The sequence below is a fragment of the Arachis hypogaea genome, chromosome 11 (assembly GCF_003086295.3).
Source record: "Arachis hypogaea cultivar Tifrunner chromosome 11, arahy.Tifrunner.gnm2.J5K5, whole genome shotgun sequence".
Lineage (NCBI taxonomy): Eukaryota > Viridiplantae > Streptophyta > Magnoliopsida > Fabales > Fabaceae > Arachis > Arachis hypogaea.
In genome coordinates, this window is record NC_092046.1 from 9850327 (window position 1) to 9863159 (window position 12833).

The 12833-nt window shown below is 38.1% G+C and overlaps 1 protein-coding gene across 1 annotated transcript; it reads right to left on the minus strand.

Moving 5' to 3' along the window:
- Nucleotides 1-6020: 6020 nt before the first annotated feature.
- On the minus strand, nucleotides 6021-11905 carry LOC112720198 (beta-1,2-xylosyltransferase). The gene is made up of 3 exons (XM_025771049.3): nucleotides 11107-11905; nucleotides 9952-10101; nucleotides 6021-7391 (listed from the first exon to the last, which is right to left on the minus strand). Exons 1-3 carry the CDS (start codon nucleotides 11758-11760, stop codon nucleotides 6669-6671), a joined length of 1527 nt encoding a protein of 508 aa, XP_025626834.1. The 5' UTR covers nucleotides 11761-11905; the 3' UTR covers nucleotides 6021-6668.
- Between the last annotated feature and the right edge of the window lie 928 nt (nucleotides 11906-12833).

The following is a 12833-nucleotide window of genomic DNA, read 5'->3' on the forward strand; positions in this document are numbered from 1 at the left end:
GTAAAGCATACACTCTTCCACCTGGATCTTCAGAATTCAGATCTTCTCCAGAATATCTGCTTGGAGCTTGTGTGGTCGTACTGGGCTGGTCTGTTGGAGCATAAAAGGAGTATTGTCCAAACTGGTTGATTATTCCTGAAGTTATAAATCTGGACTGAAACTCTTGGAGAGTTATCGGTGGGACATCCGATTGAAATGGGAGTCCTTCAACTACATCTTTTTCTCCATATAGTCCAGGTTGCCAAAGTTGACAAAGGTATTTGACCAAGGCATTTAGGACTGTTTTTTCATCTGTGGGCCATATGGTAGAATATCCAACAATTTCGACCCTGTTCTTGGTATGTGTCTTCTCATTATGTGCTTTACATCCAGAAAAATAATCTCTCTGTAAAGTGACAAAACAACAGAATTTCCGCTTTGTCTTGGAGGATTTATCCCATAATTGGTGCTGCTCGATCATGTTATATAACATTCCTCTCCATGCTCCAAGTGGTGCATACATAGCAAATAACCTGACTAGATGAGACTGGGCTTGAGTACTGTTACACAGAATGTGATATACTGGGAAGAGTGGTATTATGATAGCACATGGATATAGGGAAGACAGAGCCCAGATATACCACATCATTTCTTCTGGTATAGGTCCTTGGATTATTGGTATAGTGCAAAAAGGGGTATCCATGTCAAAGTACTTTGGGTTTGGATGTATTTGGGTTATGGTAAGGAGCTGGTGTAGCCAGTAGAACAAAGTTTGCCTGGCTAAACAGACTATTTGAAACAGTGTCTGGGGTCTTGCTTTGAAAGGAAAAGGACCAATTTTTCTTCTGTATGGGTTATTGTGGAGTGGACAATCAGGAAATGGAATGGTGTATGAAGGGTTGTAGGTGCTCATGGTGCAAATGTAATGGATTGGTTTAGGGAGTGATTCTACTGGTTTGGGGGGTGGTTCTTTGGTTGGCCTGGATAGGAAATCTGCAAGTATGTTTTGGTGTCATTTGATGTGCCTTACCTCGAATTTATAGCGAGAGAACCAGTCCTTCCATCTTAGCAATTGAGAGTCTGGCAGGATTTTTTTCTTGATTTCTAGCATTGATGGGAAAGAAGTGTTATCCATTTCCACAGTGAAATGATAAGAACTGAGGTGGAAATTGAATTTTTCTATCCCTCTTTTGACAGCAAGAATCTCTTTGTAAGTGGCATGGTAATATTTTTCAGATTCTTTGAACTGTCCACTAGCATGCGCGCAATAGTGTCTTGTCCCATCAATCTCTTCAAGTAGCACAGCTCCCCAGAATTCATCACTAGCATCTGTCTGCAATATTCTTTTTCCTGTGCTGGGAATCTTTAAAGGTGGGGGGTCTTGTGCTATCTTCTTCAGGGTTTTGACAGCTGTGGTTTGCTCAGGTCCCCATGGTGGGGGCTTCTTCTTTAGGAGTTTTGACAGCTGGCTGGTGTGTCTGGTCACATCTGGGATAAAGTCTCTGATGTAGTTGACGATTCCCAAGAATTGTTGGACTTGTTTGACTGTCAAGTTTTCATCAGGAAAATGGATTAATTCTTTGGCAAGGTGATCCCCTGGTTGGAAAAATCCATTTTCGAAAATCATCCCAAGGAATTCAATTTTTGTCTTGGCAATAGAGCTCTTTTTTGCTGATAGCATGATTCCCTGGTCTTTGATGATTTGAGTGAATTGGGCCAGGAGTGCCTTGTGGGCTTCGCTGTCTTTTGAGAACAGTAGGATGTCATCAATGTAGATGAGTGTGGAGTGTAGTATGGGCTCAAAGATTTTGGTCATTGCTTTTTGGAAGAGAGAGGGGGCTACTTTGAGTCCAAATGGCATTACTGTCCATTGGTATTGGGCTTCAGGTAAACAGAACGCTGTTTTATACCTATCTTCAGGATGGAGCCCAATTTGCCAAAATCCAGCTTTCAAGTCAAACTTGCTGAATATTTTTGCTCCACTTAATCTTTGTGTAATAACTGAGATTCTTGGTAGAGGAAACTTGTCGTCTTGTAAGAAGACATTAAGTGGCTTATAATCAATGACAAGCCTCTTTTTTCCTCTATTTTGCTCGGCTCTTTTTTCAACATAGAATGCTTGACATGCCCAGTTGGAGTTGGTTGGTTCAATGAGTCCTTGAACAAGAAGGGCTGCACATTCAGCTCTTGCCAACTTAAGATCTTCAGGGTTCATCCCTGAATGAGTGGCCTTTGTAGGGTTGATGTCTTCATTCTTTTTGAGTTACAAAGGGCAATTTTTGCCTTTTACAGGGATACAAAGTATCCTCGAAATTCAAGAAGCTCCAGAGGAATATAAGGAGATCCAACAGTTACTCCTCAGTGCTTGCTGTGATAGTCATGATCAATTTAACCACCCTGCTCCTTTATGGAAAAATCCAGAATTTTATGTTCGACTCCCCTTCAAAAAGAATGAAGACATCAACCCTACAAAGGCCACTCATTCAGGGATGAACCCTGAAGATCTTAAGTTGGCAAGAGCTGAATGTGCAGCCCTTCTTGTTCAAGGACTCATTGAACCAACCAACTCCAACTGGGCATGTCAAGCATTCTATGTTGAAAAAAGAGCCGAGCAAAATAGAGGAAAAAAGAGGCTTGTCATTGATTATAAGCCACTTAATGTCTTCTTACAAGACGACAAGTTTCCTCTACCAAGAATCTCAGTTATTACACAAAGATTAAGTGGAGCAAAAATATTCAGCAAGTTTGACTTGAAAGCTGGATTTTGGCAAATTGGGCTCCATCCTGAAGATAGGTATAAAACAGCGTTCTGTATACCTGAAGCCCAATACCAATGGACAGTAATGCCATTTGGACTCAAAGTAGCCCCCTCTCTCTTCCAAAAAGCAATGACTAAAATCTTTGAGCCCATACTACACTCCACACTCATCTACATTGATGACATCCTACTGTTCTCAAAAGACAGCGAAGCCCACAAGGCACTCCTGGCCCAATTCACTCAAATCATCAAAGACCAGGGAATCATGCTATCAGCAAAAAAGAGCTCTATTGCCAAGACAAAAATTGAATTCCTTGGGATGATTTTCGAAAATGGATTTTTCCAACCAGGGGATCACCTTGCCAAAGAATTAATCCATTTTCCTGATGAAAACTTGACAGTCAAACAAGTCCAACAATTCTTGGGAATCGTCAACTACATCAGAGACTTTATCCCAGATGTGACCAGACACACCAGCCAGCTGTCAAAACTCCTAAAGAAGAAGCCCCCACCATGGGGACCTGAGCAAACCACAGCTGTCAAAACCCTGAAGAAGATAGCACAAGACCCCCCACCTTTAAAGATTCCCAGCACAGGAAAAAGAATATTGCAGACAGATGCTAGTGATGAATTCTGGGGAGCTGTGCTACTTGAAGAGATTGATGGGACAAGACACTATTGCGCGCATGCTAGTGGACAGTTCAAAGAATCTGAAAAATATTACCATGCCACTTACAAAGAGATTCTTGCTGTCAAAAGAGGGATAGAAAAATTCAATTTCCACCTCAGTTCTTATCATTTCACTGTGGAAATGGATAACACTTCTTTCCCATCAATGCTAGAAATCAAGAAAAAAATCCTGCCAGACTCTCAATTGCTAAGATGGAAGGACTGGTTCTCTCGCTATAAATTCGAGGTAAGGCACATCAAATGACACCAAAACATACTTGCAGATTTCCTATCCAGGCCAACCAAAGAACCACCCCCCAAACCAGTAGAATCACTCCCTAAACCAATCCATTACATTTGCACCATGAGCACCTACAACCCTTCATACACCATTCCATTTCCTGATTGTCCACTCCACAATAACCCATACAGAAGAAAAATTGGTCCTTTTCCTTTCAAAGCAAGACCCCAGACACTGTTTCAAATAGTCTGTTTAGCCGGGCAAACTTTGTTCTACTGGCTACACCAGCTCCTTACCATAACCCAAATACATCCAAACCCAAAGTACTTTGACATGGATACCCCTTTTTGCACTATACCAATAATCCAAGGACCTATACCAGAAGAAATGATGTGGTATATCTGGGCTCTGTCTTCCCTATATCCATGTGCTATCATAATACCACTCTTCCCAGTATATCACATTCTGTGTAACAGTACTCAAGCCCAGTCTCATCTAGTCAGGTTATTTGCTATGTATGCACCACTTGGAGCATGGAGAGGAATGTTATATAACATGATCGAGCAGCACCAATTATGGGATAAATCCTCCAAGACAAAGCGGAAATTCTGTTGTTTTGTCACTTTACAGAGAGATTATTTTTCTGGATGTAAAGCACATAATGAGAAGACACATACCAAGAACAGGGTCGAAATTGTTGGATATTCTACCATATGGCCCACAGATGAAAAAACAGTCCTAAATGCCTTGGCCAAATACCTTTGTCAACTTTGGCAACCTGGACTATATGGAGAAAAAGATGTAGTTGAAGGACTCCCATTTCAATCGGATGTCCCACCGATAACTCTCCAAGAGTTTCAGTCCAGATTTATAACTTCAGGAATAATCAACCAGTTTGGACAATACTCCTTTTATGCTCCAACAGACCAGCCCAGTACGACCACACAAGCTCCAAGCAGATATTCTGGAGAAGATCTGAATTCTGAAGATCCAGGTGGAAGAGTGTATGTTTTACCACCAAGCCCAACTAGAATTGATGCAGGAATACCCGATGATGCTGAAGGCCCAAAATCAGACCCATATGACCCATATCTGCAAGATGCCCAAGATCCAAATGAAGAAAACACTGAAGACCCGTTTCTCTACCTCCAAGACCCAGATACGGATTTCAGAGCTGTCAATCTAGCTTCTGATTCATCCTTCTCAGACGGTGATGGGACCCTACCAGAAGATTATTTCAAACCGTCTCTTTATTAGAACATTGTTGTTCCCACTATGTATAATTATGAGTGTGCTAGAATAAAGTGACCTCAGTCACACGCTTAGAAAATGCCAAAAAAGATAAGGCTTATCCTTATCCTCCAGGTGGCATTGTATGATAGGCTTGTTTAGATTTCGCTTCTATCTAGAGGCCTCTATATAAGGAGGTGCTCACCCCAGTTGTAATCAGATCTCAAGAAACATTGTAATATATCCACTTTTCCTATCTCTCAATATGTTCTAAGTTCTCTTTCTCTCTCTGAAAGCTTAGCTAGTATTATTTCCTTCTTCCTCAATCCAGTGCCATAACAGTATGCTCTGAGCTTGCCTCTTTTAAGAGGATCCTGCTCATCAGAAAATGGCATGGACCAGATCCATGGAAATTTCTCATAGTGGAAAAGGGACTCAATGTTATAATGCTAAGTTTTGCTCGGACCCTTTGATCTCACTCGTTATAATAGTTGAAAAGAGTGATTGGGATAAGCAAATGATGCATTCTCTCATTGTCATCCTGAAGTACTGGAGATCCACCCCAGTTAAAATAAATATTTCATAATAATATATTTATATAAAAATAATATTATAGATTATTACATAATTTAATATATTTTAACTTTTAATCATATATATTTGACTAATTACCTAAAAATTTATAATGTCATCTTCATATGAAGATAACGTCACAGTGAATATTGCTCTTTAATAAATATAGTCATAAATATTAGCATGCAAAATCACCGTAGAATGGTAGCAGACTATCAGTGAAGGCTTGGTGTACAATATTCTATATTAGAATATAAGGTCATGAGGCACCAATGTCCATGGATTTTTGTTCTAGAAGATTAATGTAAGGTTTATTATTCCTTATTTGCCCCTATTGTTGCATGTTTAGGCGGAGCCTATTTGTCCTTAGTTAAATAGATTTTGCTTTGTCTTTAACTCCAGATATCATGAACTCATAAACTGTGTGTAAACACTAAACACTTAACCTATTAAAAATAAAGCATTGCTAACTAAATATTGCCTCAGACAAACGCATTTGTGCTGGTAAAAATGCAACTTAATGTTTGCCTTACTCCAAGTAATATAAATTAACTATGAAACCATCCTCTCTTGTGGAGAAATACTCATTTTATTTTAATCGCTTAAGCCTCACTTTTTTACCATAAAATACAGTATGGTTTTCATTTTAAACGTGACTTACAATCCTTTGTGATCATAATCCCAAATAACCACACAAAAATGAGTATTTCAGTCACGGCTCTATTCTTTTGTGACCAAACCACAAGTGAATTGAGTCAAATCTATTGTACAACAAACACTGCCGTGAAGGAGTGGGAGAATAAATTTACCAAGGAGCAAATCTTTGATACCGCATCTAGCTGTATACTCTGGTGCACGATATAATAGACATGGAGCAACTGAAGTACACAAAATTGACCTGCAACATTACTACTTTACCCCTTCAAGGGCAAACCCCATCCAGTTTACATAATGATGTTCAACTGCCACTGCAACTCAATGAAACTCCCTTCCAATGTCACTGATCTGCAACCTTAATAGTTAATATAACATAGGTGTGGCATGAAATCAGTTATGTCAGACTCAAACTCTTATGCCTTGCAATTGCCAAGTTGCAGCAACCAAATTTACGGCAATTAGAGGTAAAAAAGATTGCACTCGCCATGGATTAGGACATATCAACTTCCATTCCATTACTCAAGCTCAGAGAGAAGTGGATTCAAGATCAAATCTAAGAACTCAGCACCCAAGGCTTTTCATTATATTGGCCAGCTCATTGATCACAGTTCCTGGATCAGCATGCGACCCTGCAAGGTTGATTGCATGATACTCCAACCCTTTCCAACGGGCAATATATGCAAAATGTGGGCGTCTGAATTGGCTGCTGATAATCTCCAGGATCACAGTTCTGGGCAATGCGGATACTATGTGAGTGAGGCCGGCACCGTGTGCACCAATGATGACTGATGCATCTTGAATGGCTCGTACCTGTTCCTTCATAGACATGTGTGCAAACAATCCATTGACCAGGTTGATTTTACAACCATTATAATTAGATACCCAGCTCTTCAAGGATTCAAATACTTCTGCCTCATTGCTTAACCTTGATTCGACTTTACCACGATGACGTGGATGAGCTAAGTAATCTTCACGACGAACAAAAAGAACATTATGTCCAGAGACTGGTTTTGTAGAATGGTATGCATTTAGTGGTAGCCCAAATGCTGCTCTGATCATTTCTCCAAACTCAGAAATGCGTGCAGTTTTGTGGTTATCAGGGTTTTGCCACAGTTCCTGTGCAGAAGCTCCATCACAATTTACTTCTTCTGTTAGTCCTTTAAACATTGCGGTTTCATATCCCAGAGGTGAGAGAATGGCATGGCGAAAACAAACTGTGCCAGTGAAATTTTTAGCATATCTAACACTTGAGAATAACGCTTTCCATGTCTCTTCAAGTTGAGTCTGTAAATTCACATTGGATTAAACATAAGTCAATAAAGACTTTGTCAACTACCTTAGTTACAACTTGACAAATAATAATTAGGGAGTGGCAATACCCACTCGCTAATAAATAATAATGATTATTTAACTTGCAACATTAACTGAAGACAGCAACATGAATTCTTGTGTAGCGAAACAAATAAAAGAAAGAATCTTGCAAAGCTCTCAATATGGGTGACAGCAAGCAACTTTTACCCACATCTCTAATTATTATGTATAGAAAAATCAATTACCTAACAGACTTTCATTTAATGGTGAAGGAACAATTAGCCCCATATGACTTCACATACAAATATGCTAGTTGAAGAGATGAACTTACAATATCTAGCAACCAATATGCAATTCATACATTTCAAGTTGGACACAGCTATAACATCTTTTTTTTTTTAAAAGTATTTGGACAGAGCTATGCTGAAAATGATTTCCTCCAGTCAACAATAGTTTATTACTGTGACACTAATAAACTTTTCAGGCATAAAGTTCAATATATAATAGGCATTATCTGAAAAAATGTAAGGAAGTTACAAAAAAAAGTAAATTAATAAATTGCAGAATTCTGTTATAGTATGTAAACCTATGTGAGCAACATTACAATGTCGGGATTATCTCAATACAACACTGGCCTAGCGACCAAGTAGAGGATACATGCAGTTCTTGGAATAAGACTCAAGCAATATATGTCTATAAGGCTTCTATATTCGGTCTTTCTGTTGGACCAAGCAAAGGTTGCTTCTTTCTGAACAACCAGATGGACAAGAACCAAATAACACACGTCATATCAATATGAACCTTTATTCATAGAGTGTCACATGTGCAGTCTACCAAACCCTCTCAAATTAGAGTTGCTGGACAGGATTAAATTCAATACATAATGTTGAGTTCCTAATAAGCATCTAATCCTCTCAAGGGGCCTCACACAAATTCGCAGGCCATGATGACACTATACATTTCTTGCCTGGTTACTAATGCACATTGTAATTTCCCTACATCTAAAATTTGTAAAATGGTGGATCACGAATAAGATCATGCCCATATATTCCTCAATTTGGACTTTTATAAAAGTGCCTTGTGCTTCTAAAGCAAATTACTCATGCATTTCAGCTGAGATGTAAAGAGGCATCAAGAACTTTTCTAAACTTCAATCCTAAGAAAAAAAATGTAGTCAGCATTCTTAGCTACAACTGTTCATCAATTCAAGAGGCTTTATCTGGTGTCAGTCCTTGCAAACATGAAGGCTGAATATGAGGCTTTAAATAAGAATCAATGCTGTGGGATCACCTCCTCAAAGAAATCCAATCATCTGTGTACAGGTAAATAAAAGAACCAACCTGGCCTTATCCAGATACATATTCCCCAGTTAGTGATAAAAGGGTTTCATTAACATGCAGTCTTCTAGAGACCTTCTCTCAAGTAATCACACCTCAAGCACCATCATTGTGGCATGTATTTAACTTCAATTTTTTTTTAATCCCCCGGTAGTTCAAGAAGCAACCCGGCCTATGTTAATAACTGATCCCAAGCCCAGAAAACGAGGGCTGTGTTAGAGATGCAACAACCAACGTAAAACTTTGTCGCATTTCAATGCATGGCCACGGCATAATAACGTCTCTTTTTTTTCTTTTGGTGAACTCAATATTTCTTTTGGTGAACCGCAATAACGTCTTTAGACCCATGTAGGAATGTGTTAAGCTTGCGACAACCAAAGTAAAATTTTATTGCATCCCAATGCATGGACAAAATGCAATGACGCCTTTTAGACCCATGTAGCCGATCCCACTAGTAGGAAAAGGCTTTTTTAAGGTTAAGGTAGTTCAAGAAGCAAGTGCTGTTTGCTAGTTCCAATAGCAAAACTAAATAGAGAATCCATACAGTAGGGGAAAATATTATATAGCTTCAGTCGACCTCTATTCGGAAAGTTTCCATCAATGTTATGCAATAACCTCAGCACATAAACATTAATTCACAATCCATGCATTAAGAGGACATTCTAAAACCAAAATGAAACTTGGAACCTAACAAAATTACTTGTCATAGAAAACCCTTAAAAAACATATTATGCGTCTCCCATATTCCCACAATCAATCAATCAAATGGCCAACTCACTAATGTTCTGTTGATTTTAAAGCTTCACTCTGCTTAAAAAATAAGTCAAATTTTAACGATCTTAACCAAAACCAAATACAATCTCATAAGTCTACCCCCTCTCCTTCCCTTTCATTCTTTTACTACACATGCTAAATCCAAGGCTGGCACTTGGCAGGTTCGCCAACATCAAACAGAAGACACTTTTGACTGCTCAGGAACAAGAACAGAGATAAGTTTATTAAAATTATACTTGTTAAGGCACATGTAATAGATATTTGTTTTGTTAGCAACATAATCTACCATAAATGGTGCCAATTTTTAAGAACTATTATTTAAGGTACCTGTTCAACAGCCAATAACTACAAAGGCCGAAATATGCAAACCAATTGCATTAGAATCTTGAAAGCATGAAATTAACAAAACTGATCATGCATACCTCGCAGTGGCCATCTACAAAGACAACATGAGGTCGATTAGGAAGGCCTGTGACTCTAGAAGAAACATATGCACTATACCAGTCTGTAATAGTGTGAAAAAGATTAGCATACTCAAAACGCGTCACCAGAAGCGTTGGTTCTTCAAACCACTGCAATCAGAAACCCTCATGTCAGAAGCCAATAAAAAGCATTAGTTACAAAACAAAAGAATTATAACAATAGGTTTGTAGGATTGTATCAAATCAATTAGGCTAAATTGCACTCACTTCCCTTGGAATCAGATAGTATTACACGACACCCTCGATTTGTAAAAGTATACAGACTTCCCCAAGAGGGTTAGCGTAAGCATAACAAATAGAGGGGTAATTGACTAATATCATATAGCCTATTAACCTTGAAAAAGGTTTATGTAATTCACCATTCAATTATATAAAAAAGAGGAAGTCATTATTCGAATTCAAAATATAAGCAAAGAAAGAAAGCACAAAGGAAAAGCAAGGCTTTAAACTTCAGTGGTGGTTTGCATTGCAATTGATGAAATTACAAACAATGGCAGGAAAAGGCAGTTTATGCTGTCACAGCTGTAGATTCGTAGCAGTTGCAAAGACATCTAAAACCACTGTAGGCCTCAACTGCAAATGTATAATGCAATTTAAAATCCTGAACTCAAAAGGTATTAACCAGAACCATTCATACGAGGAAACCTTGCAACAATTTTATCCACAATTCCAGTATTAACCAGAAACTCCCCAAATGATCAGAATTTAGAAAGCACAAATGAACCAACAATATCCCATCTTCTCCCCCTCACCCCTCTTCACAGCAACTAAGATAAACACCGCACATGATCAAATTCATAAGCATAAAAAGATTCAAAATTTACAGCAATTCCATCCAAATCCAAGCACCAAGATCCACATCACCATATCATCAAATTCATAAGCATATAAAGCAAAGAACTCAAATAATAAAATCTTCAAACAAAGAAAATTAATGGATCCTATCTTTACATCAATTCCATCCAAATCCAAGCATTAACAGTAATTAAACAAACTACCACGTTAATGTGCGCCATTATCATGAACCATGTATGAACTCAATTCAACTCAACCCAACCCAATTATGTTTAAATTAGCAATAATCAAAATCTTCACCTCATCACAAGCAAAATCCTTCTCTCTAACAACTCGGATCTTACTAATCAAATCCCTCATAGTATGCCTCTGGATCCCACCCGCAGGCAAATACCGATCCAAGAACTCACGATCCACCAACGTCTTCCCCTCCAGCGCTCCAACACCATCACCGCCATCAACCTCAAACGCACCGTTTTGGAACGCAGGAAGCTCCTCATCCTCTCCCCTTCCCATAACGTCCACCAACGCCTCCCCGCCCTTCGCCATCCGGATCCTGTCAGGGACCATCCTAACCCTCCCGCCCTCACAAACCGAGCTCCGTAGCGTCTCGCTGTACCAGCACCGGAACCACCCGGGCCCGTGGAGGACCTGGACGCGGCGCGTGAAGCCGTTCCCGAAGTAGCCCTCGCAGGAGCGGGTTATGGCGTTGGCCTTGGAGTCTTCGGCGTCGGTCCAAGGAAGGTAAGAAGGGAGAATTGGCCATGGCTTTAAAGAGTGATGGTGCGATTGTTGTTGCTGCTGCGATCTTAGGAGAGGAATTTGATTGTGAAGGTTGGTGTTGGAGCGTGAAGAATTGGAAGAGTGTGTGAGGAAGTAGAGGAAGAGAGAAATGGAGTTGAGGATGAAGAGGAAGAGGAGAATCTTGAGGAGTAACGTGTTCCTTCGATTCATGGCGCTCTTTCCTCTTTTTCCTCTTCTCTTCTTCTCTCTCTCTCTCTCTCTCTCTCTCTCTCCTCCTCGGTGAGTAGTGTTGAAAGCGGGTCAAATGACGACAGGGTCGAGGTCGTCGTGGCCTCAACAGTGAAAGAGGTAAGACACATCACAACGTGAAAAATGTTTTCACCCTAAAAGAAAATTGACAAATTATGTATTGCCGCGTGTAAAAGATAAAGACTTTTTTATGACTACTGTATAAAAAGATAATAAAAAATATATATTTCAAGATATAATATACTATAACAACATCCTTGTAAAAAATCAAATCTCATAGAATGATTTTGTAGAATAATTTATATTTATATTTTAGAATATTAAAATTAAATTTTTAAATTTATAAATATAAATTATCCTAATTTTTTTCGAAAAAGTATGGAGAAACAATGTGAGCAATGAATTAAAAAAAAAGTAAAATTAAAATTAAAAATTAGATCATAAATTAATTATCTAATTTTAAATTTTAAAATTTAAAAAATTAAGATTAACATTTAAACATAATTATTATATATGATTATTCTTAATTTATGTAATTTTGATAGTTATTGGTGAATACTAATTTAATTTAAATTATTAAACAAATATTAATTAATTTTTTATAATAATAAATTGTAATTTATTCTATTAAAAGATAATTATGTTAAGTATATATTAAAATTAGTTACTAAAATTAATATATATTGTAATATAAATTATATATTTAAAATAAATTAAACAATATATGTATGTATTAATAAATGATAACTGATTTTAATATAAATATAATATTTTTTAATAAAATATCCAGATTCTTCATGTGTACATAACATAACAACAGGTTCACTTGTACTAGAGCCACTCATCAATGCGTAAGACCCATCTATGAAAAACACATGTCAGTTTTTCGCAGGTTGTAAAAGGACAAAACCAACCCATAAATTAATTGATATTGCACACGCATGGGTGTTTTACTCGGAAATTAATTTTATTATGGAGAGTGAGTTAGTGTAAGACCACGTTATGGAGAGTAGAGAAATTTTATCGGCCTGTGG

Excerpts from the sequence above, each read along its gene's own strand:
- LOC112720198 (XM_025771049.3), bottom strand. The coding sequence starts at position 11,760 with ATGAATCGAAGGAACACGTTACTCCTCAAGATTCTCCTCTTCCTCTTC. Across the intron at positions 10,102-11,106 it reads AGGATTTTGCTTGTGATGAG|TGGTTTGAAGAACCAACGCT; the intron begins GTGAAGATTTTG and ends TTCTGATTGCAG. Across the intron at positions 7,392-9,951 it reads TTGTAGATGGCCACTGCGAG|ACTCAACTTGAAGAGACATG; the intron begins GTATGCATGATC and ends GTGAATTTACAG.